This window comes from Zalophus californianus, chromosome 17, assembly GCF_009762305.2.
Source record: "Zalophus californianus isolate mZalCal1 chromosome 17, mZalCal1.pri.v2, whole genome shotgun sequence".
NCBI classification, from domain to species: Eukaryota; Metazoa; Chordata; class Mammalia; order Carnivora; family Otariidae; genus Zalophus; species Zalophus californianus.
In genome coordinates, this window is record NC_045611.1 from 46230856 (window position 1) to 46254990 (window position 24135).

The 24135-nt window shown below is 49.9% G+C and overlaps 1 protein-coding gene across 5 annotated transcripts in view; it reads left to right on the forward strand.

The window, feature by feature from the left end:
• ACTN4 (actinin alpha 4) overlaps positions 1-24135 on the forward strand; it is a 70350-nt gene continuing 46215 nt past the window's right edge. For 3 of the 5 annotated variants that reach the window (XR_003524047.2, XM_027617468.2, XM_027617467.2), the window contains exon 1: positions 2-267. Coding sequence is in view for 4 of the 5 variants with exons in the window: in XM_027617468.2 (XP_027473269.1) it covers positions 106-267 (162 nt within the window). In the remaining variant the exon portion in view is untranslated. Of the gene's footprint in view, positions 268-24135 lie in introns of all 5 variants that reach the window. The other 2 variants (XM_027617469.2, XM_027617466.2) reach the window with 2 other exon arrangements.

The window sequence follows — 24135 nt, forward strand, 5'->3', positions numbered from 1 at the left end:
CTACAGCAGCTGAAGCGGCGGCGGCGGCGGCGGAGGAGGCTCGGGCAGAGGGGCGGGAGCTGCGGCGGGAGCGGACGGGCTGGTGGGCTAGCGAGTGGCGGCGGAATGGTGGACTACCACGCGGCGAACCAGTCGTACCAGTACGGCCCCAACAGCGGGGGCAATGGCGCCGGCGGCGGGGGAAGCATGGGCGACTACATGGCCCAGGAGGACGACTGGGACCGGGACCTGCTGCTGGACCCGGCCTGGGAGAAGCAGCAGCGCAAGGTGCGCGGCCCGCGGGCCGGACGGGCTGAAGGGGGGCTTCCGAGGGAGGTTGGCGCCCTGGAAGAGGACTGGAGGTCTCGAGAGGGAATTGGAGGGTCTGTGATGGGAATCGGGGGTCATGAGAAGGAATTGGCGGGACTGGGAAGGGGTTTGTAGTCCTGAGAAGGAATTGTAGAACTTGGCCAAAGAATGGAGAGTCTGAAAAAATAATTGGCGGCCGTGTAGGGAATATGGTAGTCTAAAAAACAAAACAAAACAAAAAACACAAAAACCAGAGAGCCCGATGAAGGAATTGGAGGGTCTGGGCGGGGAATTGAGGAAAACCGAGATGCACGGAGACTTCTAAAATGGAATTGGGGTCTGAGGCGGAATGGAGGGCTCAGAGGGTGGTTGGAGGTGCGGAGAGAAATGGGGGATTCTGGAATTTGTGGACCAGAATGGAATTGATGGTTGGGGGAGCCTGAAGAGGAGCTCGAAGATGGAGGGGGTTATTTGGGAGTGCAGAACGGTCTGAAGAAGATTGGGGTTGGGGGAGTCCTAAAGGGGATGGAGATTCTGGAAGTCTGAAGATGGAGTAGGGGTATTGGAGTCTGAGGAGTAGTGGGGGGACCTGGGAGACTTGGAAAATGAGAGGGGCAGAGGAAAGAAATGGGTGTGAGACTGGGGCGTGGGAGTGCAAGGATGGGTAGGGGTGCGAACGGAAGAAATTAGGGAGCTGTAAGAAGTGTTGGGAGGAGTGAGATTTATTGGGGGTGCCCTGTTCTAATTGGGAGGCAGGAGGAGTAAAAGGAATTGACGAGGGATAGAGAGGCCGAAGGGGGGGGATGCAGAGGGTACCTGGAGTGTTTAGAAGAGGGGATTCTGAAGAACTGATGGAAGGCTGAAAAGCTCAGCCAAGGGTTGGAGGAGCCTAAGGAAAAGGTAGTGTGGAAAAGGTGAGCATGCTGGAGAGAATGGGAGCGGTGGAATGGCGGGTAATGGGAGGGAGATTAGGAAAACGAAAGTCTCATTAGGAAGGCAGCATGTGATGGATAGACTGAGAAAGGAATTTGGGGGGGGAGGGCTTCTAGAGGTACACAGTCTTGGGACTACAGAGTGTGTTTTGAGGCGGGGGGAGAGAGAATAAGGGAGGACGCAGTGAGCGTGCCAAGAATTGTGTCATTTTGGGGGAGGGGGTGTAGGGACCCTTAAAGCAAGGTCTGTTTTCATATGGCATGTTGGGGTGTAGAAGCTACTTAGGGGGGACCGCGGTAGTGAAAGGGAGATCAAAAGAAGTGGGAGGCCCAGCGAAGACGTTGGGGGGGTAATTCAAGGTGGTTGAGGAGGGGAGCTCTCAGCTGATAGAAGAGAGGGTTTGAGTGTGTGCAGGAAGAGCAAAAGAAAGGAGTGTGTTGAGTGGGTGTGTGTTTTGAGAGAGGTGGTTTAAAGTGTGTGTGAAGAGAGTGGCAGGTACTTGAAGTTAGAGGCTTTTAATATGTTCCGGAGACCTGAATTTTCTTCCCAGATTTGTTACTCATCAGCTTTGTGGGCCTGGGCAAGACCCTTGCTCTCTCAGTACAATTCTGTCATCTGTGAAATTAGGAAGGGTGGAAGGAGGCGTCCTGTGATGCTACAGAAATGGATGTGTACTGCGTGGGGACTTTGGGAGGGGGGGATTTGGTGGAGCTTTTCCAGGAACATGGGGCAGACTCAAGGGATTTGAGCGATGAGCTGAGGAACGAGAGCAGAGAGTGTGACTGGAAGCCTCTTGAGGGTGTGAATTGGTGCTCAGGGGCCCAGTGCAGGCCACCCAGGGTGGAGGGGAAGGGTGAAAGGAGCAGCTGTTCCTGGGGTGGGGCCTGGCATAACCTTGGGTAAATTCCCAACCTCTGCTTGAATTTCCTCATTGGGCGGTGGGGGGGGGGGGTGGCGGGTTGGTGATGGTGTTCTCCATTGCTCCACTTGTCTCCGGGTGGCTAGGTTGAGATAATCTGACATAGAAATGCTTTTTGAGGGAAGAGGGAGATCTAGCCTGCTGTTACAGCAATAATTTATTGCCCCAGGCAGTGCCGGGTTGGAAAAGGTTAAGAGTTGCCAAGAGACTTGGAAAGTTGGGAGGGGAACGGGGCCGCAGCGTTGTTGTTATTTCTGGGATCTGTCTTCTCCAGCTCCAGGTGCTTGGGAAAATGAGCCCCTGACTCTTTTCTCTCAGGTGTGAGAGTGCGGGAACCTTCCCTTTCCCTCCCTTCCTGTCTTCTACTCCTCCCCAGATGACTCCTTTTGCTAGCTCATTTCCACTCCCTTCTGGGAGTTAGGGTGTGTGCCCTTCGTGGTTATAGCCTCCCTTGCACACAGGGTGAGGCTGGGGCACCATTCAGGTCCTGGGCGGGAACCAGGACTCACGGGAACCCCAAGGCCCTGCTGCTGTGTGTTATTTTCCCTCTTTCCTCCCTCAAGGACCAGGAAAGGTTGAGGGAAAGGGTGGCTCACATTGTGTCCTCTAATACAAACTGCTTTCAATTCTCAATAAGGGTCAGATTCTAGTATATCCTGCTTTATACCCTACTGCAGCAAATATTTACACATAGCTGTTCTTTGGGGGAAAATATTGCTTCACTGCTGTGCACTTTTCCTATTATGGAATAGGGATCCTTTATGAAATGGGGGAAGGAGTAATGGAAAGGAGTATGTACACAAATTTTTACTGTGTTGCCCTGTTTCTTTCCCTTCTAAGAAGAACCCCCTCCCCCTCAACGGTCTGGGTGAGTTTTTCTACATTACAGTGTCAGTTTAGCGACTGACAGGTTGTCCTTCTTGCCTCTCCAAGGCTGAGCCACGGGCACAGGGAGAGTGGCAATCCTGTGAGTGTCTTGTGCATACTCACATACTCTAAAATAATCTGCGTCCAGGATAGCTGTAGTCCCGTGAAGTGTGTGGAATTGAATTCTTCTGGGAATTAGGCAAGGGTTGGTTCGAGTCAGGGTGTGTGTGGCTTCTGGTGGTTCTCGCTTCTGCCTGAAGCCATTTGCTCTGACTTCTAGGGACCCCAGCAGTTCTGACATGGAAGGCCCTGATTTTCTCCTGGGGGGATGGGGGAAGGACTCGTCCGGTGTTTTGAGCAAATTCTCCAGCAGTTGCAGTTCTCGGCCACAGTTCCTTCTCCCAGCTTCTGAAAGGGTTAGCCTGGCTGCCGCCCCCTGCTCTCCTGGACAGGAGAGGTCTCTTGTCACCTCCTCCAGGTGACCTCTGGCATAGCCAGAAGGAACACCTCCCTCGCTAAGCCTGCGTGTTCATTGAAACGTCACTGCTTACAGGGACTCAGTGTTTAGACCCCTGACCTCTGGCTCAGGCTGTATTAAGGGTGAGTTAATTATTTGAAAGTTCTGAGGGTGTTTTGTTTTTCTCCAAGCAGGTTTTTTTTTTTTTTTAAAGGCTGACAATAGAGGCCTCAAAGTAGCCATCTGTTTTGTTCCATCACTCTAATTGCTTCCCTCTTGGGATCTGGCTAAGACTGGCAGGTCCGTAGCGGCTTTCAAAATTAAATAACGTACCTATCCCAAAAAATTAAATAATAATAATAAAGATTTTTAAAACCGCATCGAACTTAATATCATCTAGAAATAAGACTGTAAAGATGGGAGGAGGCAACTATACTCTGTCCTCTTGGGAGAGGGGTAGGGGAAGCTACTCGGCTACTAAGCCCTCCCTTCCCTCCCCAGTCCCTGAGAACGGGTCTTGGAACATGGCTTTTCTGATGACTGCCCAAGAGGTGAGGTCTGGGAGGAGCTGTGCCCCTGGTCGCCGCTCACAGTTGCTTAGTTGAGAGTTGGTACCATGTCGTGGGAGCAGTGCCTGCTAATCCTAGGCGGTCCAGGGCGGCAACCCGGGATTGCCCTCTGCCTTTTGAAACACCCTCCCGGGTTCCGGCTTCCAAGACCAACAAGGAGGCTCGCTAGGCTACCTTGGCAGCAGGGAGCTGACTCACTCTCGGGTTGGAACTGGTGTTAAATGGTTTTATTTAAGGGCAGCCGATTGCCTGGCCTCGACTGGGTTTCCTTGTGGGACAAGCTTGGTGAACATGTTGGAGGAACACAGCGTAGGAAATGGAGGGCGGTGTTTGAGTGTCCGGGCTGTCCCCACGCTGTTGAACCCCTGAGCTGCAGGCAGGAGGTCCGTTAAGATGTAGGATGGCGCTTGCAAAAGGTCTTGTTAAGCAGATTTCAGGGGAGCAGGGACGAGTCTGGATTCTAGTCTGAAGCCTGTGGGATGGGGAGACTTCTGTCCTTGAAATGTAGACTCCAGTCATGGTGGACTTTGACCAGACAGCCCAGTTTTTCAGAGTTACCTGAGTGACTAGTCCAGGTTATCTGCCAGTGCTATCTCACAAAGGACAGAAAAGGGAATAGAACCCAGAAAGAATGGATTTGAGAAGGCTCAAGGAATTTCTGAGACTGTTGAGGGGGGGACACTTTCGGCTTTTGCTGTATTGGTTTACAGTGTGCTGGAAATTCTACAAGCCTTTGACCAGATCTTAGGGTTCTTAAAAGAAAACAAGGACTCCCTTGCTGCTTCTGTTTTGGAGGGGAGGGAAGGGGTGAGGAGAAGGGCAAAGATAATTAGCGAACAGCTGTTTGCCCTCGGATCACTTGCTCAGTCAAGTTTTCTGAATAGCCAGAATGTCGACACGTTTATCTCTTCCCTGGCGTGGAATATATTCTAGACCAGGGTCTCCGCCAGCTTTATCCCGGTTTCCTTCACTTAGTCACGTCCCCGGTCTCATCAGTCACATTCAAGTCCCTTCCCTGTGGAGTGGGTCCTGCCCACTGCCTTTATTTATGTATTTATTTTACAGAATAACAAAACACTCCTGCTCAAGCTCCTCTTCCCCCCTTTTCTTTTTTCATGGAAATAGGAGGCAAGTGGTAGCAAGTTGGTAACTCAACAAGCGGTGGTCACTGAAACACAGACCTACCTACTGAAAGGGGAAAGGGAAAGGTAGATGGAAGTTTCTAGTGGAGCGGATGCAAATTCTGTCATCCGGTGGAGGTTTGAAAGCCGTCTTTCTATCCTGAGTGGTTTGAGAGCTCAAGAGCCGTCTCCTTTAGGATGAGTTTAAAGTTGAAAACATCAAAGCACAGTTGGAAGGAAACTTAGTTTTATTTACACTGTTGGCAACGTAGGCGCCAGAATTTGTTATAGAGTGTCTGAAAGTGGCACGGTAACACTTGCTTTGCTTCCAGAAGGTTTATGAGTTACATTTTAGTCAGTATCCCAGGTATCAAGGAGTGTAAGGGTCAGTGAATCAAGAAAAACAATTATTTTAAATTCCAGACTCTGTGTAAAGAAGGATCTTACTGGGGGAGAAATTAGCCGGCTGACTGGGAGGAGAGGGATCTTGCCTCCCCGAGAAAGGGAAAGCTTTGCCTGAATTTAACTGGCTGGGGTGTCCTTGCATCAGTGCTGGGGCAGTTTTATCCAAGTAATGATCTCCCTGGGATTATAAAAATCTCTGAGACATTCGTCTTGCTGTTGTGCCTTTTTTGGTTGTGTTGTTCTTTCACGTCCCTTCCCCCCTGCCCCCTTCCTTTGTAAACAATCGATGCATTAACTTGGAATGTCCAGGGAAAGTCTTGAAAAGCTGGTTGGTGTAACTTGGTTGCCTTCTCTTGAGTCCCGAGCAGCAGTTACTCTGGGAGAAGCCAGTGGTCTTTCTCTTAGGCGTAATTTATTGAAGAGTTATTGGAAAGCCAGTGGATTGAGTTTATGGGGGATTTGCTATTTGTCACCTGTTTTCTGTGCTGGCTCCTGCCTTTCTGGGATGAGCCCTGTACCCCCAAGAGTGAGGGGCCATTGGGCCATTTCCAGAAGAGACCGTGGTTCTCCACCCAGAGTAGCAGCCACGCCCCCAATCCTTGCTCCTATGCTTATCTCCCTATTTACTAAACTTCAGTCATTTGTAATTTTTCAGTACCCACTTTTATGTGCTTAAAACTTTTCTTTAAGTCAGTTTGCCTTTCTTTGGTTTCAAAAGGAAAAGTTACATAAGTGTGCTAAATGAAAAATTCAGCCTCCCTGGCCATAAATAGAAGGAAACTGGGGAAATAAACATGCTGAAAACAAAACAATGTCGTTAAATTCTAGCTAGGTGTTATCCCTGCTGAAGGCTCTGGGCCTGAGGCCTGTTCCCTTTGTTAAAAAGAGAGATTGGCAAGTGTTAGTGAGGTGCTAAAGACCCACAGTACCAAGCAGAGACTTTCTCTTTGAAGTAATCAGAAGGTTTACAAGAGAATCAAAGGAATAACCTCACCGTGATTCACGGTTTAACGTAGAAGTGGATAACCCTTAAAATCTCCCATGTGTCAGGACACCTGGGTGGCTCAGTCAGTTAAGCACCTGCCTTCGGCTCAGGTCATGATCTCAGGGTCCTGGGATCGAGCCCTGCATTGGGCTCCTTGCTCAGCGGGGAGCCTGTTTCTCCCTCTGCCTGCCGCTCCCCCTGCTTGTGTTCTCTCTCTCTGACAAACAAATAACATCTTAAAAAAAAAAAATCTCCCATGTGTGCGTGCCACACTTGGAAAAAACCATCTCACTTGACCCTGGAAACATTCCACGAGTGTCAGGACAGCGTGACTTACCCAGGAACACACCGCCCATCCTGCTTGCCCCACGTCCCACATCTCACTCAAGATTGGATGACACTGGATTTATCTTTGCTTTCAAATGTTAGGGTTGTTTGTTTTTTAAGAACCCGGGGCCACATCATAAATATAAGAATTGTGGGCTTATCACTTGTCCCTCACATAGCTTCTTTTTAAGGCTCTGGTTTTTGTACACATACCCACTGGAAGTTTGGCTGCCGCCCCCCCCCCCCCCCCCCCATGAATACCCTGCTCTGCTGTTTGGGTATTTGAATCCTAGATTCTAAGAGGAAAGCAGTGCCCTCCTGCCGAGTTAAGAAAGGCTTATTTAAATGTTTTTCTTCCAAATATCAGAGCAGGACAGATTCTTTGTTTTCCAGTGGAACTGTCGACACAGGGCAGGAGTAGTTGAAAGTGGCACTTACTACTCGCGGAACACAATGAAGTCGTCTTGGGAAATATCGTTGACGGTGTTGAAATGATTGAATGGGATGCTAGAACACCAGCCATACAATAGCATTTGTGTCTTCAGCTTCGGGCAGGAATAAAGAAGACATTGTGGTTTGTTTAATGCTTTTTAAAGTTCCCCCCCCCCCAAAGGTGTGGGTCTGAGTGATGTCTGTCACTGGCTTTCTAGTGGGTTTTTCTTTTCATCTTCTCCCCCTCCCTGATGGCTGTTGAGAGTGGGTGAAAGCCACATTTTAGGTGGATGGGAGGCAGTGCCGAAGGCAGGCGGTAGGCCCTGCTCCTCTTTTCCACCTGTGAGGAGAACAATCTGGTTTTTTCATCTCCAAAAAGCCCAAGATAGAGTTTTCACGTTGTACCTCCTGAGCAAAAATGACTCTGATTTAAGAACGTCTTAATTAGCAGCCATCCAGGATGGAGGCACAACAGGAAGTGATCTGGATGCATTGCTTTTCTTTGATATGTATGTCATTTCAGTGCCCGAGAAGGCCAAGTTGCGGTTAGAAGAAGCATCACGGGAGGAAGCTTGAAGGTGATTGAACAGCCAGCCATGCTGGGAGGGTGTTGGAGGGGCTGTCAACTCTGGGAGGGTTGGTGGGTCTGAAATGACAGGCCCTCTTTTACCAAGCACCAAGGGCAGTGCAGGAAGCCTCCTTCCGACAGTGTCATTGCCCCAGGCCGTGCGTGTATAATAGTCAGCACATGAGTGCTCTGTGATCTGGGTGTGAGTAAAAAGTATTTAGTTGATACCACCATGGAAACTGAGTCGCTTACTAATTGTCTTGGGGAGCGCCTCCGCACCAGAGGCAGCACTGATGGTGGAATGTTGGGCTCTTGGGCAGAAATATGCGGCCAACCGGTGTCCCAGGAAAATATCCACAGGCATGGTGGCCATGCCCGGTAGGTGGGTGAGGGGCCTGTTTCCTAGTGCAGGAGTCGTGCCGCTCTGTTTTATCCGTGAGGGGTGTGTGTTTGCGCATGAGAGAGGGAGAAGGAAAGGCAGACAGCAGGAAAGCCGCTGTTGGCTCTGTGGCCAGGACGTGTGCTTTTTCTCTAGGCATTTAGAGTTGGAATCTCAGCTATGTGACTTCTTAATAGCAGGGCAAATGTGCCTGCATCTTTTGCCTGCTTTCACAAACACTGACAAATTAAAAAGGACTCTAAAGTTTCCAGCAAATCCCAAGTGCAGTTCATTCCATGATAACATTAAAAAAGAAAAAAATCCACATCCTTCCGATCCCAAGTCTGACAGTAAATAAACTTTTTTCTCCCTGTTACTTCCCCCTCATTCCTTTAAGGAATTGAATGTCTTTATATTAAACTCTTGAGTCTGATGAAAATATTAAACGCTTTTACAAGTGCTTGTTTGGCTCTTGCTGGCATGGATTGTGTTTGGAAGCGTCAGGTTTTTGTTGTTTGGGTTTTTTGTTTTTGTTTTTGTTTTTTTTAATTTTATAGGCTTGTATGATCTTCCAGTTCTGGCTTATGATATAAACTCAGTTTCAAAATTCAAAATGTCTGGAAGCAGCTGGTTTTCCAGGCTGGTTCAAGGGCAGTCTGATGAATCAACCCTTCTTACAGGCGGTCTGCTAACCAGTCCTGGAAGGTATCCAGACGGTAAACATCACTAGGATTGTGAGGCTTTTTTTTTTTTTCCTTCTTTTCTTTTTTTGGGTCATTTGAGCTATGCTGCCAAGTCTGGTAGGATTTGACTTTCTGTAAAACAGAAAGGTCTGTATCAAGATGTCTTTTTTCAGAGATGTCAGGCCTGTAGTCAACTCAGCGCTGTGTCTGCTGGTAGAGTGAGAGGAAATACCTAGACTGGTTTGGGGAGGGCCTTCTTGACCATTTTGGGAAACTAATTGTCCCTTTCCTTGTGTAACTTTCTTTAACTCACTGACACAGAGACAATCCACAGAAAAGAATTCCGTCCATTGAGAGCTGCGATCCATGTTAGGGATGGTTGGTTAAGGGACCGTGGCCCAAAGCTGCGTAATGTCCCGGGGTGGCGCTCGGCTCTTACCTCCCGCCCAGAAACACCCTAGAGATTCAGAGGGAACAAGCTTTGACCATAAAAACAGAAGACTCAAAGCGCATGGAGTTCTCTTTGCAGCTACCTTAGACTTGGGAAAGTTCTGGGCTTCTTTAATAAACAACCACAAAGCAATGCTTGCCAAATACGGCCTGCTCTAGGGCCACAGGGTTAGCTAGGAGACAACTTTCTTGCCTAAAAATAAGTGCATGTTCCTATCAAACATTCCAAGCATTGTTTAAACATGAGACTTCTGAGTAGCTGTTCAGGCCTTGTGGGTTCAGTGATGTCAGCATGTGGGAAGTTTGGGGAGCTTGCTCCCCAGTTTGGGATTGGCCAGTGGCCACCAAGGAAGTCAGGTGACCAAATGCAAACCGTCTTCCATCTCATTTCTATATGTTCTTGGTCTATTTGTAGGCTGGTGGGGGAGACAGAGAGCAAGCATGTGAATAAAACAAGGTAATTTCAGATAGGACCGTGTGGTGTGAATTAAATAATAGTAATCCCTAGCATGTTACCCCGTGCTTAATGCTAGTCTAAGTGTTTACCTGGACTGATTCGTGTCATCCTGTGAGGTAGGTGTTGTTACCTTTATGGGACAGGTGCAGAAATGGATCCATGGAAGTTTAAGTCGCTTGCGCAAGCAGCAGTGCCAGGATTTGAACGTTGAAGGTCTGGCTTTTGAGCCTGTGCTCTTAGAGCTACATATACTACAGTCTGGGGATTGGGAATGGCTTGGAGGGAGGTGAGTGAGGGGAGTAGGGTGCAGTGCAGGTAGTTTAGATCAAGAGGGAGATCTTGGAAGACAGGACATTTGAGCTATTCCCTAAGGGATGCGAAAGAGGGAGCCAAGAGGGCACTGTGGGGAGGCTGTTCCAAGCAGGGGGCAAGAACGTGCGGAGACCCATGAGGAGGAGAAAGAAGGCCAGAGTGGCCAGAGCAGGGCATGTACAAAAGACGGTCCCAGCCAGATCTCTTAGAGCTTTTTTGTGGGAAATGCTGATGAGGCCTAGAGTCTGCAAACTCAGTGCCTCTTAGACTCCATTAGGCCAGGAACCTCATGCTTCCAGAGCTCTGGCCCTGTAACCCTTGCCTCTCAGGGCCCCTGGACCGGCCAAACCAGAACTGACTTCTAAAGTGGGAACCCTGGGAGGATGGAGCATTAAATCAAACAAAAGCTTCAATTATCCCTGGGCTCATTGCTGCAGTAGGCACCTGTGTTTGATTAAAGCGTTGGTAACTTTTGAATCTGGAGTTTTACAGCACTGCGGGCTCATGGGGCTTTGTAGTGTCTCTCTTCGAGAACTTAACTCTTACCCTATGAACAAATTCCAGTCCCCTTCTGTCCCATCAAGAGGCTGCTTGATTTATAAAGCATCTTCGATAAAATGTTGTGGTTCCCTCTTTGAAGTGGGGAGCCAAGAAGCCTGATTTTTTTTTTTTTTTTAAACTGGCTCTTCTCCTAGGACCTCCCTTTCTCTGTAAAGCCCCTTTCCATTTACTCAGTATATCCCCCTGGTTTCTTCTGGTCCTGTGGAGCTGTAGCTGGCGTGGTTCTGGTTCAGAGAGACACACATGCAGGCCGATTGAGGTGTTTAGCTTTCCGTCCTCCCCCCTCCCCCCGCCCCCCGGAAGCCAGTCCAGTAACCCCATGGCCTTCATTTGGCCCGTGGCTCCCCATTTGAAGTCACACCTTGTCAGACTAGTTATGTGGCTTTTACTCAGGGAGGAACAGCAAACCTGCTCTGGGCTATCAGTAGACAGTCCTGACTCGGTGCACACAGCACTCCGCAAGAAGCTGAGTTCACAGATCATAAAGCGTCCAGTGTGAACATGGGCTGGGATTCTCTCTGCCCTGCCCTTCATATGATTCGGCTGCAAAAATCCTTCCCGTTGACAGGATCTAAAGGAGCGAATGAGTATGAAGGCGTCCTGTGGTGGCATGGGCAGCCCAGCTGCTTCGGCTGGAAAGATGGCAAGGTTTCCATTCTCCTGGCAGCATACCCATGTGAACTTGTTGAATCTTTTAAGTAGCTGTATAGAAGGGGAGATAAGTGCGTGTGTATTTATCTTTATCCCCTTACATACAAAAGCCTCCCCTTTATAAAACCGATGCAGAGTGGGAAGAAAGCGTATGGCAAATGGAAAACGTGGCTCATTACATCAAGTCCTACCCCACGTTTGGGATACAGCTGTAAGTTTCCACAGTGGGTGGCTTATTATGCATTTATGCTGAGCTGAACCTGCTCCAGGCTGTTCCTGCAGATAGAAAAGGCTTTCTTGGGGGGAAGCTGTCTCTTTCCATCACACTGTAAAGACTTGGAAGGTCTTTTGAAAGCCTTCAGCAGTTGTCACTTGGGTAGCAGAATTGGGGGCCACTGAGCAAAGGTGGGTCTGCATTTTATAGCCACCCAGCATGTTGTGTAACATGAGTTGGGGCTTCACGGGCCCTGGAGTCCGGCACTCAGGTAGAAACATGACCGCCAGGGCCAGACGACAGCCCTCGCTGGGCCCCTCTGCAGAGCGGAGCTCTGCGCTGAGCCTTTGGGGGTATGAGAGAAACCGGAGACCCAGCCCATGCTCTCCAGGGGCTCACTGGGTAGTCGGGGAGAGAACAGAGCCACATGAGACTTCAGGAGGACACTAAGCGGCACACAGAAAAGCCCACAGCATTCTAGCCGTGTCCCGGGAGAGGAAAGGGGTGAATGAGGGCAGGTGGGGTCAGTCATGGAAACATTCATAAAGGAGGTGAGTGTGTAGGAGGGGTGGGCCTTTGCCCCAGCTGCCTGCAGGTTTCTGGGAGAAGCGTTAGGGGGGTCTCTGGTGTGTGATCGGACAGTATCCCTTATATGTCTCTTAGGAGCGGTCCTGCCGGTTCCTTCCCCTGATGAGCATCGTCTTCCGGGGAGTTTCACCTTTGAGGCACCGTGTTCGGTACATCTCAGCTGTACCTTGGAACCTCTGAACAGCCAGACCCCCAGGGTCTGAATCCATAGGCATTCACGGGTCCTGTCGAGTTCATGGCCGTTGTGGGCAGGCTGCCCCCACCCCCATGTTGGAGTCTGCCCTGACTAATCCTTGAGAGGGCATTTGCTTCCAGCTTGCTGATGGCCCCTTCAGAATAAGCACAGGCTTCAGAAAAAGGAACAGAGAGACTCGCTTCTTAGGGCCAAGAGTCTCTCCAAGCCTTGTGCCTTATGTCCCCTCCGGCTGTGTGGTGCTGCCTGGTCCGGATGACCCCTCCAAGCCGGGAGAGGCAGTTCTGTATTGAGATCACCCAGATGAATGGGGTTGATTCCTGACAGCCTGGCTGGCTCCGTGGACCACCATTAACATGCTTTCCCCGGAATGAGGGTAGCCTGCAAGTATCCTGCCTTGAAAGTTTATTCCTGCCTGCCAAGCTTGGCTTACAGGTGCTATTCTTTTCCTTAAATAAATGCCTTAGAGCTGGCTTGTGGCACTTAAGAGTTCCCATCCCCGGAAATACTCCAGTATGTTTAAAAAACCAAAAAACCAACAACAGTTCATTCAAGTGCCCATGGCCAAATGTGTGACTCAAATAGTGCAGCGCCCTTGATACGCTTTTCCAAAATGGACATACTTGACTCGCACTCTAGCCCCACTGCGAGATAAGGTTCGGATAGCTGGCCCGTGCCTCTTTCTTTGCGTGGTTTCAGGTTGGGTTTTTCTCCCTTCAGATGATGCTTGAGAGCTGTGACATCGCTTAGCTAATGCAAGCAAAAGTAGTGGCTGGAATCATCCAGCAGAACCTGGTCCCCATCTTTGACACTGCCCAGGATCAGTAGGTTTGCCACGGAAGGATTGGTGGGGCTGGTGAAGGTGGCAGGTGTCCCCTGGAACGAGCCAGTCTTTGTGGCTTGGGCACCAAAGCCCTGCTTGTGCACTGAGGGGGAGAGCTGCAGAATATTAGCGCAGCCAGTTTGTTTCCTCTTCCAGCTTGTTAGGGCTTCGAGGCAGGGTCCGCCTGATCATCGTTGGGGGTGCCTTTTCACACCCACCTTCCCCCCCACTTCTGAAAGGCTGTGATGTTAGGGAGGTGGGCTTCCTTTTTTTTTTTTTTAAGATTTTATTTATTTATTTGACAGAGAGACAGCGAGAGAGGGAACACAAGCAGGGGGAGTGGGAGAGGGAGAAGCAGGCTTCCCGCTGAGCAGGGAGCCCGATGCGGGGTTCGATCCCAGGACCCTGGGATCATGACCTGAGCCGAAGGCAGACGCTTAATGACTGAGCCACCCAGGCACCCCGGGAGGTGGGCTTCCTTTGGGGAGAGAACCTGGGGCTCATTAGTTGTCACTGGAGAATGCTTTGCTCTACCCACCTTTTGGGAGAGCTTTCTCGAGAAGTTGCAGAATATACAGTGTCACAAAGTTTCTTGCACGAATCCAGGCTCTGGGAAGAGATGCCTGCTCAGCTAGTGGGTAAGCGATAGCAGCCAGCCTACCCACCAGACTAGAGGAGGCGGCTCAGATGTCACTGGGATTCAGGCAGCTGCAGCCTGGGAGGCGGTGTTGAGGGGGCTGCAGCCCCTGTGGGAGGGTGTTTCCTGCACTCCCGTCTCCAGGCTTGGTTCTGGCGACAGAACTGGGAGGCCGTGGAAGGTGTGTGGTGGGAAGAGGGTCGGAGCACAGCCTTTAGAGGGAAACAGACCTCGGTTCTGCACCCATTCCCTCTGCCTCCTGGTTGTGACTCTGGGCAAGTGATAGAGGTTAAGGCTCAGTGTCCTCCTCTGGAAAGGGTCATCATCCTGCCTTACAGGATGGTTCCAGCATTCAGTGAGATAGCGGACATAAAGCACCCCGCACACTGTGCTCGGTAGATCTGGCGTCTCAGAAGGATTTCAGCTGCTCACCAGCCTGCATCCAAGGGGCTCTTCTGCTGGCAGCTTCTCTTTAAGGGAGTTGAGGGGCCTGCTGAATTGTAACAGCTCAGTGGAAAGCCAGAACATGCACCCACTAACGTACCCCCCCCCCACCCAGGAGCTCTGAACTCTAAAACCTAGCCAGCACCCCCAAAGATGAATTCTCTGTCAAGTGGCAACCTGTACTTGAGCTGCAGGTGACAGGACCTCTCCCCAGCCTCTGAGTCCATCTGGGCCTCCTTACCCAGGAGATAGCTTCTTATTTCTGAGTTGGAGCCCTGAACAGTTTCGTGTCTGGATGAGCCATAGGCAGTGCTGGCAAGGCTTTTTCATGAGTAACACAGCTTGTTAGTAAGTTTGGGAGAAGCCCGGGGGCTCGTTCCCTGGGTCCCTTTCTTTCCCTGTCCCCTTAGCCCCCAAAGCAAAAAAAAAAAAAAAAAAAAAAAATCGATATCCACTCAAGTTAGAAACAACCCACAGCCTCAGGTCACACTGCTTTCTCTCAGCTGGTGATGATGGAGAAAGAGGAAGAGCATCTCACTGATAACCCCAAAAATAACTCTGCAGAAATGCTGTCAAACATGGTGTAGAGGTGTGCAGGCGCCCGTGCCCAGTGGCTGACCTGGGACGTGGGACCTTCCAGAGGGCTTAGTGGAGCCTTGCCCCTTCCAAGGGCTCCTTCCCCCATGCTTCTCACGCCTGCTGCTCCATCCTCTTTACTGCCTTCCTCCTGCCCCCCCTTTCCCGAGGTCACTTCCTGATGCCATTCCTCAACTTAGCCCCTATCCCCCCCAAAAGCAATCAAATCCATAACCTAATAAGGCAAAAGAATGAGGAGAATGTCCGCCTCCCAGCCTCTCCCCTAACAGGGCGCAGGCCCACAGCAAATTTGGAAATTGGAAAATGTTACAATGGAGGGACAACGGACGGGTGGGGGGTGGCGCATGCAGGACCCTGCTGGAGGGCCACCCGGTTTGCGTGCTTTCCAAATCCGGCCGTGCACACCCCTCTCACACAGAAAAGGGTATGGAAAAGAAATGGCCTGAGTTGGCTGCACCTCGTTTTGGGATTCTCAGGCCAGGAGAACCTGAAGCACAGACACCAAGAATCCTTGGTGGGAGTCCCCCTCAGAGAGGCACCCCTCCGTCACAACTGGGACTCTGCAAATCCAAACACTTTCTCCCTCTGAGATGAGCAGTTTTCTTCCCCTTGACTGCCAGGGTTGAATTAGCCCGGGCATTAATTAAAACTTGTCGACATTTAGAGTGGGGGGCCCCCCCAGAAACCTGTCACCCCTCCTACATCATTATCCCAGGCAAATCAACCCTCTCTGACGCAGTTTCCATTCTCCACTCAGGGGGAGGAACAAGCCCCTCTCGGCCTGGGGGCCCTGGGGGAGGGGGGCCAGCTGGGCCAGACCTACTTTGTTTTGGAAGGTCAAGCTTAGTAATTAACCTGAACGCTTCTAGGAGGGGGTGAAGGAGAAGGAATCGGCCCTAAAGATGTGCCAGGTCTGTCAAATTGCTAATTATCAGCAGGCATGAGGTCATCCGTAAATATATCTAATTCTTTAGCTGTAATTAAGGTGCTCATTAAAAGTGCAAGGAAGTTTTGGTTTTTTTAAAAAGGAAAAAACACAAAAAGCCTTTGTTTCAACTTGACAGGATGGTTCAAAACAGGCGGAGGACTCAAGGCACAGAACTAGTTTCCTGCCTTAAGAACCTTTACAGGAAATCCACTGCAAACAATATTGGTGACCCTGCCAAAGAGGCAGACCTGGGGTGATGTCATTGTTAGGAGCTGTCACCTCGAGCCTGGCTTTGGGGGAGGCAGGTGGGTGGAATTAAAAAAGGAGTTAGTGAATGTGTGTGTGTTTAGCTGTCTCCAGAAGAGGCAAGTCAGTTGAAAAGCAGGGCAGGAGGGAAATCACAAGTGGGGGGTCTTTGAAATATTCTTAGCTGGGTTCAACTTTTCCAAGTTTAAAAAATTCTCTCTTGCTATTTTTGCTCCTCAAAATGCTGCTGCCTTTTTCAGAGACAGCCTTTTCTGAGCCATTCCGCATTTAGTGCTTTTCTTTATAGTGGGATTTGTGGCCCACAAGGCAGGGTGCTAAGTTCAGCACTAGGTAAACGCGGCTGCTTTTCTGAGAACGAGAGGCTCCGTCGCGAAGCGTGGAAACTGAGACACAGGACTAGTTTCGTGTATCTCTTCCTTCCACAAAAACCATTTTGGAAAACTACCCAATGCCAATGAGTTGGCACCTATAAGTTGTTAATCTTCCCATGTGCCTCCAGGAACCGTCTGGAGCATCTCTGAGAAAAGGACAAGCTTAGCATCTTGTCATTTTTCTTCTGGCTGGAAGTCTAACAGAGAGGCATAAACACAGTCTTAAAATGAAAGCAACAAAAATAAACTCAAACCAGCCCTGCATGAAGACATTAATGCAAAATATGCAAGCTGGCTTGCTATTTATATGGCAGAAAGCAGTCATAAGAAGATCCAGGCCTGGTTAAGGAGAGTTACGTCTTTTGAGGTGCCTGTTTCACAGAATTCCAAATAAACCATGGGTGATTTACTGGGAGGAGGTTATAATGCGGTGTCTCGTTTCATGTTTGCACAGTCCCGTCCCTGGATGAAACCTCTGAAATGCTAATGCAGGATCAGGATTCAGTTTGGAGTGCCCCGTGCCCCTTCCTCTCCTTAAAAAACATCCTAACAGCTTTAGAAGGAAGTTTGAGGATTAAATACGAGAGCCCTGTAAGTTTCCTGCTGTTCACATCCTGTGATCAGTTAGTATTCTTTTTTTGTTCCCCCCTCCATGCAGCTGATATTTACCCAGACCGTGTGTTACGGTGGAGATACAGCAGGAAAGAAAACCAGCCTAGCTCCTGGCCTCATAGCCCTTACATTCTGGAGGGGAAGATGGTCAGTGAAATTAATGGCGAAAGTGAACTGGATGTTAGGGTGGCATGTACATGTGAATGTGGCCTTTGGTTCACTGCTGTCTTATAAATTGACCTCCGGGTGAGTCCTGAGCGTTTGGTTCTGGCTGTGTGGGTTCATAAGTTCCCCAAGGCTGAGGGGTCACCGAGGGATCCGGCTTTTCCCCTGGAACTGTCCTGGCTGGAGACATGCCCCTGGAGAGAGAATGACATGGGCAAGAGGGATGCCTCTCCTGGTCATGGAAGCCAGAGTTTGCAGGTGTCCCCCATCTGTGGCATCTAGACTTTGTGTGTGGGAGGCTCTTCAGTCTGGTTTTGAGTGGATGGGTAGAGGAAGTCTAGAACCCGTAAGCCTGCTGTTTTGTGTGTGTGTGTGTGTGTGTGTGTGTGTGTGTGTGTGTGTGTGTGTGTGTGTGTGTGTGTGTGTGTGTGTGTGTGTGTTTGGCAGCTGGGGAGGAGCTGCTGGAGATCTGGGTGGGGTGGTGCCTGGGAAGATGGTTGCCCTTGGATTTGTTCGAGCTGCTGCTTGATTCTGGAGCTGCCTTGGGCATCTGGAGCCATCCATACTTTTGTGGTAACCGCCAGGAAGCTGAGCCCCGTGTGGCCTCAGGAAGTTGGTGAGACTAGCACCACTTTCTGATGGGCTGGTAACAGTCCCGGGGCTGACACCCTCATGGTTGTGGTCCTGGGATTCTGTTCTTCGGGAACACTTTGGAAACCATCCCTCGGAATGCTATCTCACTTGCTAATTAGGTGGAAGCAAGAGTTGAGGGAAGGAGGGAGAGGCAGTTGTAGCCCAGCCAAAAATCTCAAGGCTCGATCTTCAATGTATGGAAACTTTAGTGCTTTTCTGATCTTTAGTGGAAATAGCTGTTCACTCTTAGCACCAGTTGGAAAGTGCTGGCAGCTGAAGGGGGGGGCGGTCATTCCTCCTGGGCCCCTCAGAGCCAGTATATCCTGTTTCTCACATTTTCCTGACCATACCTTTGCCCCATCTCAGTGTCCCAGCCCCACCATTTTGGCTAGAATGCCTGGAAGGAATGGTTCTGAGGTCCCCTCAGGGAATTTGATGTTTCCACTCAGGGAAGTTGGGGACCACAGAACACCTCCACTCCCACCTGGGATTTCAGGTTGTCTCTGGGTCCCTGGGAAGAGGCCAAAGGCAGCTGGAAGCTGAGGGGGGGGGGGGTGGCTTCGCCCTGGCATGTAGCTTGTCACTCCGGGTGGGTGGTCCTGTCATTTGGGCCATTGTGAGGGGAATGGATGTGAGTGCTTCTGGTTTTCTTCTGGAGCTGAGGGACTGTGGTCCTGGATTATCATAGGGCAGGTGACAAAAACCAATGAAGTAGCATGATGGGGTGGCCACTACTCAGCTTCATCTGATTATGGCCAGGTGGGAATGAGGGTCTGGGATTTCGTTTTCCAGGAATTTGGAACGGAGTTTTTATGAGACAATTAATTCAACTTAAAAAAAAAAAACCTGCAAGCCATACGAAATGGGGCCTTTTTGGCTCCAGGAGCTACCCATTTGTGACCTCTGACCTTGGACATTTGCATGCTCTTGATCCTCTCTGCCTCTCCTTCAAAAGTTCCTTCTTTTCTCTTGACTGGATTTCTACTGCTTAATCCTCTTACTGGGAAGGAGAAAATCCATTTTCTTTTGCTCCTTGTTGACAGCTCTGATAAAAGGTGGTTGAAATGAATGGCAATGCAAAGGGGTTGCCTTATCTGTGGTTTTCCATCTTTGGGACCCTTCCTTCCCCCCCCCATAGATAATTAATAGTTGGCTCCTCAAAATTCCTTTCACCATGTCCATGTTTTTAGGATCTGGCTCCATGTTTCTGTGAACAAAAATAGCAGAAAGTTTTTTGTTGTTGTTTTTGTTTAAGAAGGCCCCAAACACATACAAAGGTAGCTCTTCTGCACACACAGTAACCTGGTAAACAATGCCAACGTTCAAAATTAACTGCCAATTCAAAATTTGCACCCAAGCGGCACATGTACAGAAATACTCATTTAGGAACGATCACTTAGATTTGACTTCTGGAAGATAATGGCCATCCAGGTTTTGTGAGAGAGACCAATTCTGAGATCTTTGTAGGCAGAAAAGTCACAGCGCCGCACTCATTACTGATGAGGGTTGATGGATTGCAGAAAAATGGGATGTACTCGGTGTGCAACAGATTTGTTGACCTGAAAAATTTTTTGACACTTTTCCCTGAAAAATTTGTATAATTTTTTTTTTTCTAAGCTCTGATTGAAGCCTCTGTTAATTGTATGAATGGTCCCACAGAAAGGGATCCTTACTGAACTTGGCATTTGGACCTGTCTGGGAAAAGCCAGGAAACTCTCCATAAAGCCATCGCCCTCCACTTTAACTTTTTTAGGCTCTGTTGCCTCCACACTGGCTTGAGTATTTCCTGGCTCAATTGTTTTCTCAAGCTGGCCTTGAGTCCTTAGATGTTATTTGTGTGCCTTGAAATAGCTGGAGGAAAAATGGTTGTAATGCTTTGCATTGCTCACTACCTCTCCTTGGAGGGAAACTCTCTCTGCAAGGGAAAGCGCTTTCCACCCAGAAAAACAGCTGGGTGGAGGGGACTTCATCACCCTGGCAGGCCTGTCGCATCATTCCAGCAGGGCACGCGCACTGTCCCGCAGTGAAGAGGATGAGAACGTTTCCAGCTCCCTGCAGATTGTCAGGCCAAGGTTCATCAGGATAGAGACCAAAGCAGTAGGAGTTCTCATAAGTGGGCTCGGCTGCGGCCATATAGACCATATGGGGGTGTTTGTCTGTTTCCTATCTGTGTTCCTTTTGGTGGATTTGGGATGGATGGAGGAGGAAGGAAAAGAATTATGGAGAAGGGAGAGGTAGAGCAAGCATGGATGAAGAAGAGAAGGCAAAGCCTTCTCACCAGTTTTAAATTATGGAACCCAGCATGGTTGATGGAGGAGATGGGGTGGTTTCACCTCTCCTCTGTTTACTGAGCATTTATCCAGGATGTGCCATAAACAGGGTACTGGGTAAAATGAAATGTTCCTTCCTGTCCACACAGAGCTTACAGCCCAGTCGGGGGAGATGGGCCTTCAACAGCAACAACGACAGCAGAGATCCCAAATGTTTAGACTGTTCCAAAACGTGATCACTTTTGTGAAGAAAAAGAGCAGAGCCCTTTAAGAGGGTGCAGAGGGGAATTTGCTGTCCTTTGAGGAAGTGCCGCTAGGGGATGGTGACGGGGAAGGGAGACCTGGAGGGTGAGCAGGAACCAGCCGGGGTTCAGCAGCCCAGGCGGGAGGACCCGAGGGGTGTAGGAAGAGAGAGAGAATGAGACCGGGGTGGCTGGGGCCCTGTGGGGCGAGGAGTGTGAGTTGAGGTCAGAAAGGTGACAACAGCCAGGACATGCCTCCCATCAGGACCCTGGCTTTGATTCTCAGTGCAGTCAGAAAGCCTTGATTCCATAAATACGTATTTCATGCCAGTCACTCTTGTGGTCTCTGAGTACACAACTGTGAAAAAACCCGACAAAACCCGCCCTGCCCTCGTAGGGCTCCCAGTCAAGTGCAACATCGTGGAAGCATGTCCTTTTTTGATGCTGGGACAGATCCCATGACGGCTCATAAGGCATACGGCACTTTTCCACCTGTTCCTTAGCTTATTGTCACGTCAGCCTTGTGTGTTTATTGTTTGTGTGGTTTTTTTTTTAAGATTTTATTTTTAAGTAATCACTACACCTAACATGGGGCTCAAACTCACAACTTCGAGATCGAGTTGCATGTTCTTCCCGCTGAGCCAGCCAGACACCCCTTTGTGTTTTGCTTTGTTTTATTGAGATTTTAGTTATTTATTTGAGAGAGAGAAAGTGCACACACGCACACACAGGCAGAGGGGGAGGGGCAGAGCAGGGAGAGAGGGACAAGCAGACTCCCCGCTGAGCGTGGAGCCTGATGATGCCGGACTCCAGGGGCTTGATCTCACCACCCTGAGATCATGACCTGAGCCGAAACCCAGAGTCAGGTGCTCAGCCAGCTGAGCCACCCACGTGCCCCTTGTTTGTGTTTTTTAATTGTCGTATAGTTGATGCGTGATATTACATCAGTTTCAGGTGTACGTAGTAGTGATTGACAAGTCTATATTATGCTGTGCTCACTGCAAGTGTAGCTGCCGTCTGTCCCCATACAGCACTATTACAGTACCAGTGACTGTGTTCCCTGTGCTCTACCTTTTATTCCTGTGACTCATTCATTCCCTGACTGGAAGCCTGTATCTCCCACTCCCCTTCGCCCATTTTGCCCATCCTCCTACCCCTCCCCTCTGGCAACCATCAGTTCTCTATTTGTGGGTCAGTTTCTGCTGTTTATTCATTTGTTTTGTTTTTTAGATTCCATGTATATAAATAGGTATTTGTCTTTCTCAGTTTGAGTTATTTCACTTAGCATTAGCCCTTCTTGGTCCATCCATGTTACCACAAATGACAAGATCTCATTCTTTTTCATGGCTGAGTAATATTCCATTGTCTGTGTCTGTGTGTGTAAATATACCATATCTTCTTTATTCATTCATCTATTGATGAACACTTGGGTTGTTTCCGTATCTTGGCAATTATGGATAATGCTGCAATAAACAGGGTTTCAGCCTTGTGTTTTTGTTTCCACCTTACAGATGAGGAAACTGAGATTCAGAGAGGTTATATGACTTGCCCAAGTGTACTCAGCCAATAAACAGAACCAAGAATCAAACCGTACTCTTTTTTAAGATTTTATTTATTTATTTGACAGCACACAAGCGGAGGGTGGGGAGGACAGAGGGAGAGGGAGAAGCAGGCTCCCCGCGGAGCAGAGAGCCCCATGCAGGGCTGGACCCCAGGACTCTGGGATCATGACCTGAGCCAAAGGCAGACACTTAACCGCTTGAGCCACCCAGGCGCCCCTAAACTGTACTCTTCTCTTTCTGCTTATTTCTCCCATGTCAGGGCTGAGCGATTGGTTCTCTTCTCTGTGACTTCATATGCCTGGTAATAAGACTTAAGGGCTCATGGTGATCCTTCACAGACTTCCGGCATGTGATGGCATCAGGGCCCCTAAGATCTGAGTCCTGGGGAATAGGGTATGGCGAGAGGACAGGGTTGGTGACGCCCCTGCTTCAGTAACCTAGAGTTCTGCCAGTGTGTGGGCATGTCCCCTTCACCTCAGCGTCTGAGATTGGAGACAAGCATTTGACTGAGCAGCACATCTGGGGGACCCTGTTGAAAACAGTGGCATGGTGTTGGAGAGTTGACTTAGCTCTCTGGCCAAACCAGGTGATGGCAGGAGGAGTTGTTTTCTGTATTGCTGGTGGGAGGTGCCCAGCTACATTCCTTTGCAGACAAGCACAAACTAGATATTTTTGAAATTGAAGGTCTAAAACCAGCCAAAGAATTAATCCTGGTCTGAAAAGCATATGGTGAGACTATAGCCAACCTGGCTTGGGTGTTGCCTTCTCAACTTTGTTGCTTTTTAATAAGCCTGGGAATATGTCTCAAGAGAAAGGATTTTTGTGAACATCTTAGGCCATGTTCCTTATGCCTGACAGTGGCTAACGGTGAGGCCTCCTGCCATCTAGGGCTCAAGTCCATCTTGCAGTCGTATGCACTTTGGCTGATGAGGTGCCGAGCACAGGTTTCAGCTGCTCCCATGGGGTTTCCTGATGAGAGGTCAGCTGGATGGGCCCGACTCTTCATCACCCAGCCAAGAGGCCTTGTAGCAGAACGAGAGCAGGGCCTTGGACACGGGGGCTCCCGAGGTACACAGTGGGGCCAAGCGGAGGCAGAAGCTGGACCCGGTGTGTTCTCAGGCTGTCTCTTGCCTTGGAGACTGTAGGCATGAACGAACATAGGCCATGAAGCCAGGGAGGCTCCAGTGCTGATTCTCGCCCTATACTTACTGCCCAGGGCACCCTGGGGAAGGAAGCGGCGGCTTCCTTGTCTACAGAATGAGGGGCCAATAATGTGTCTACCTCCGGGTTGTCAGGGTCCAGTGAGGTGATGGTGTGGGGCTTGTCTGGCATGTTGTAGAGATCAGTACATGGCTGTTTTAATTACTACTCTGTCCACCACGGGGTGGGCTGGGACAGAGTCTTCTGAGGTCTCATTCCGTGGGTATGGAGTCCCAGTAAGAGCAGTCGTTGCGGGGGTGGCATCAGGGACTATTCTTCAACTAGGAAACTGCAGGCAAGAGCACTGTCTTAGGTCTAAATTTGAAGCCGGCTGCTCTTTGAAGATTGACCTTGAGTTCTAGCAAGTTCAGCGGCTAGATAGATCAGCAGTAAGCATTGGAGGGGTCTTGGAAGTGAGATTCCTCGAAAGAGGCAGCAATCTATTACTCATCCTGATTATCTCAGACCCAGGGCGGCGGATGGAGCCCCTGTGGTTCAGAGACAGACTCAATATTGCTGGGTGAGAAAGTCAAGCCAGGGGAGGACGAGCACTTTATACAGCAGTGCCCTGCAAGGGGGCTGCAGACTTTGCTGCAGGAGGCCGGTGGGCCCCCCACAGGGCCTCTGAAGAAGCTAGATGAGGTATTCTGTGTCCGGCAGGACGCCACATGGGTCCTTCCCTCTGGGAAGCCTTCCCCCTGGGCAGGGCATCTGCGGCCGGATGTGGAAGGGTAAACAGGCAGCCCTTCTGCTCTTTTACTACGGATGGGCCCGGGGCCCGGAAAGGCCCAAGCTGTAGCTTTTCATCTCAGGAAGCCCTGGGGTCCGCCTGGCTCTCCTGAAGCAGCCTCATTGTCCCTTTGCAGGAGTACAGCCAGGTGCCCCAGCTCCTGTGGCGCCAGTGTGGCCAGGTGCCCGTGCTGAAGTTGGAGCAACAACCCAGGACCCTCTCCCATCCATTCTCTGCTTGGGAGCCAGAGAATACCCTGCTTGAAATCTTGATTGGTATCCCTTGCCTTTGGGGT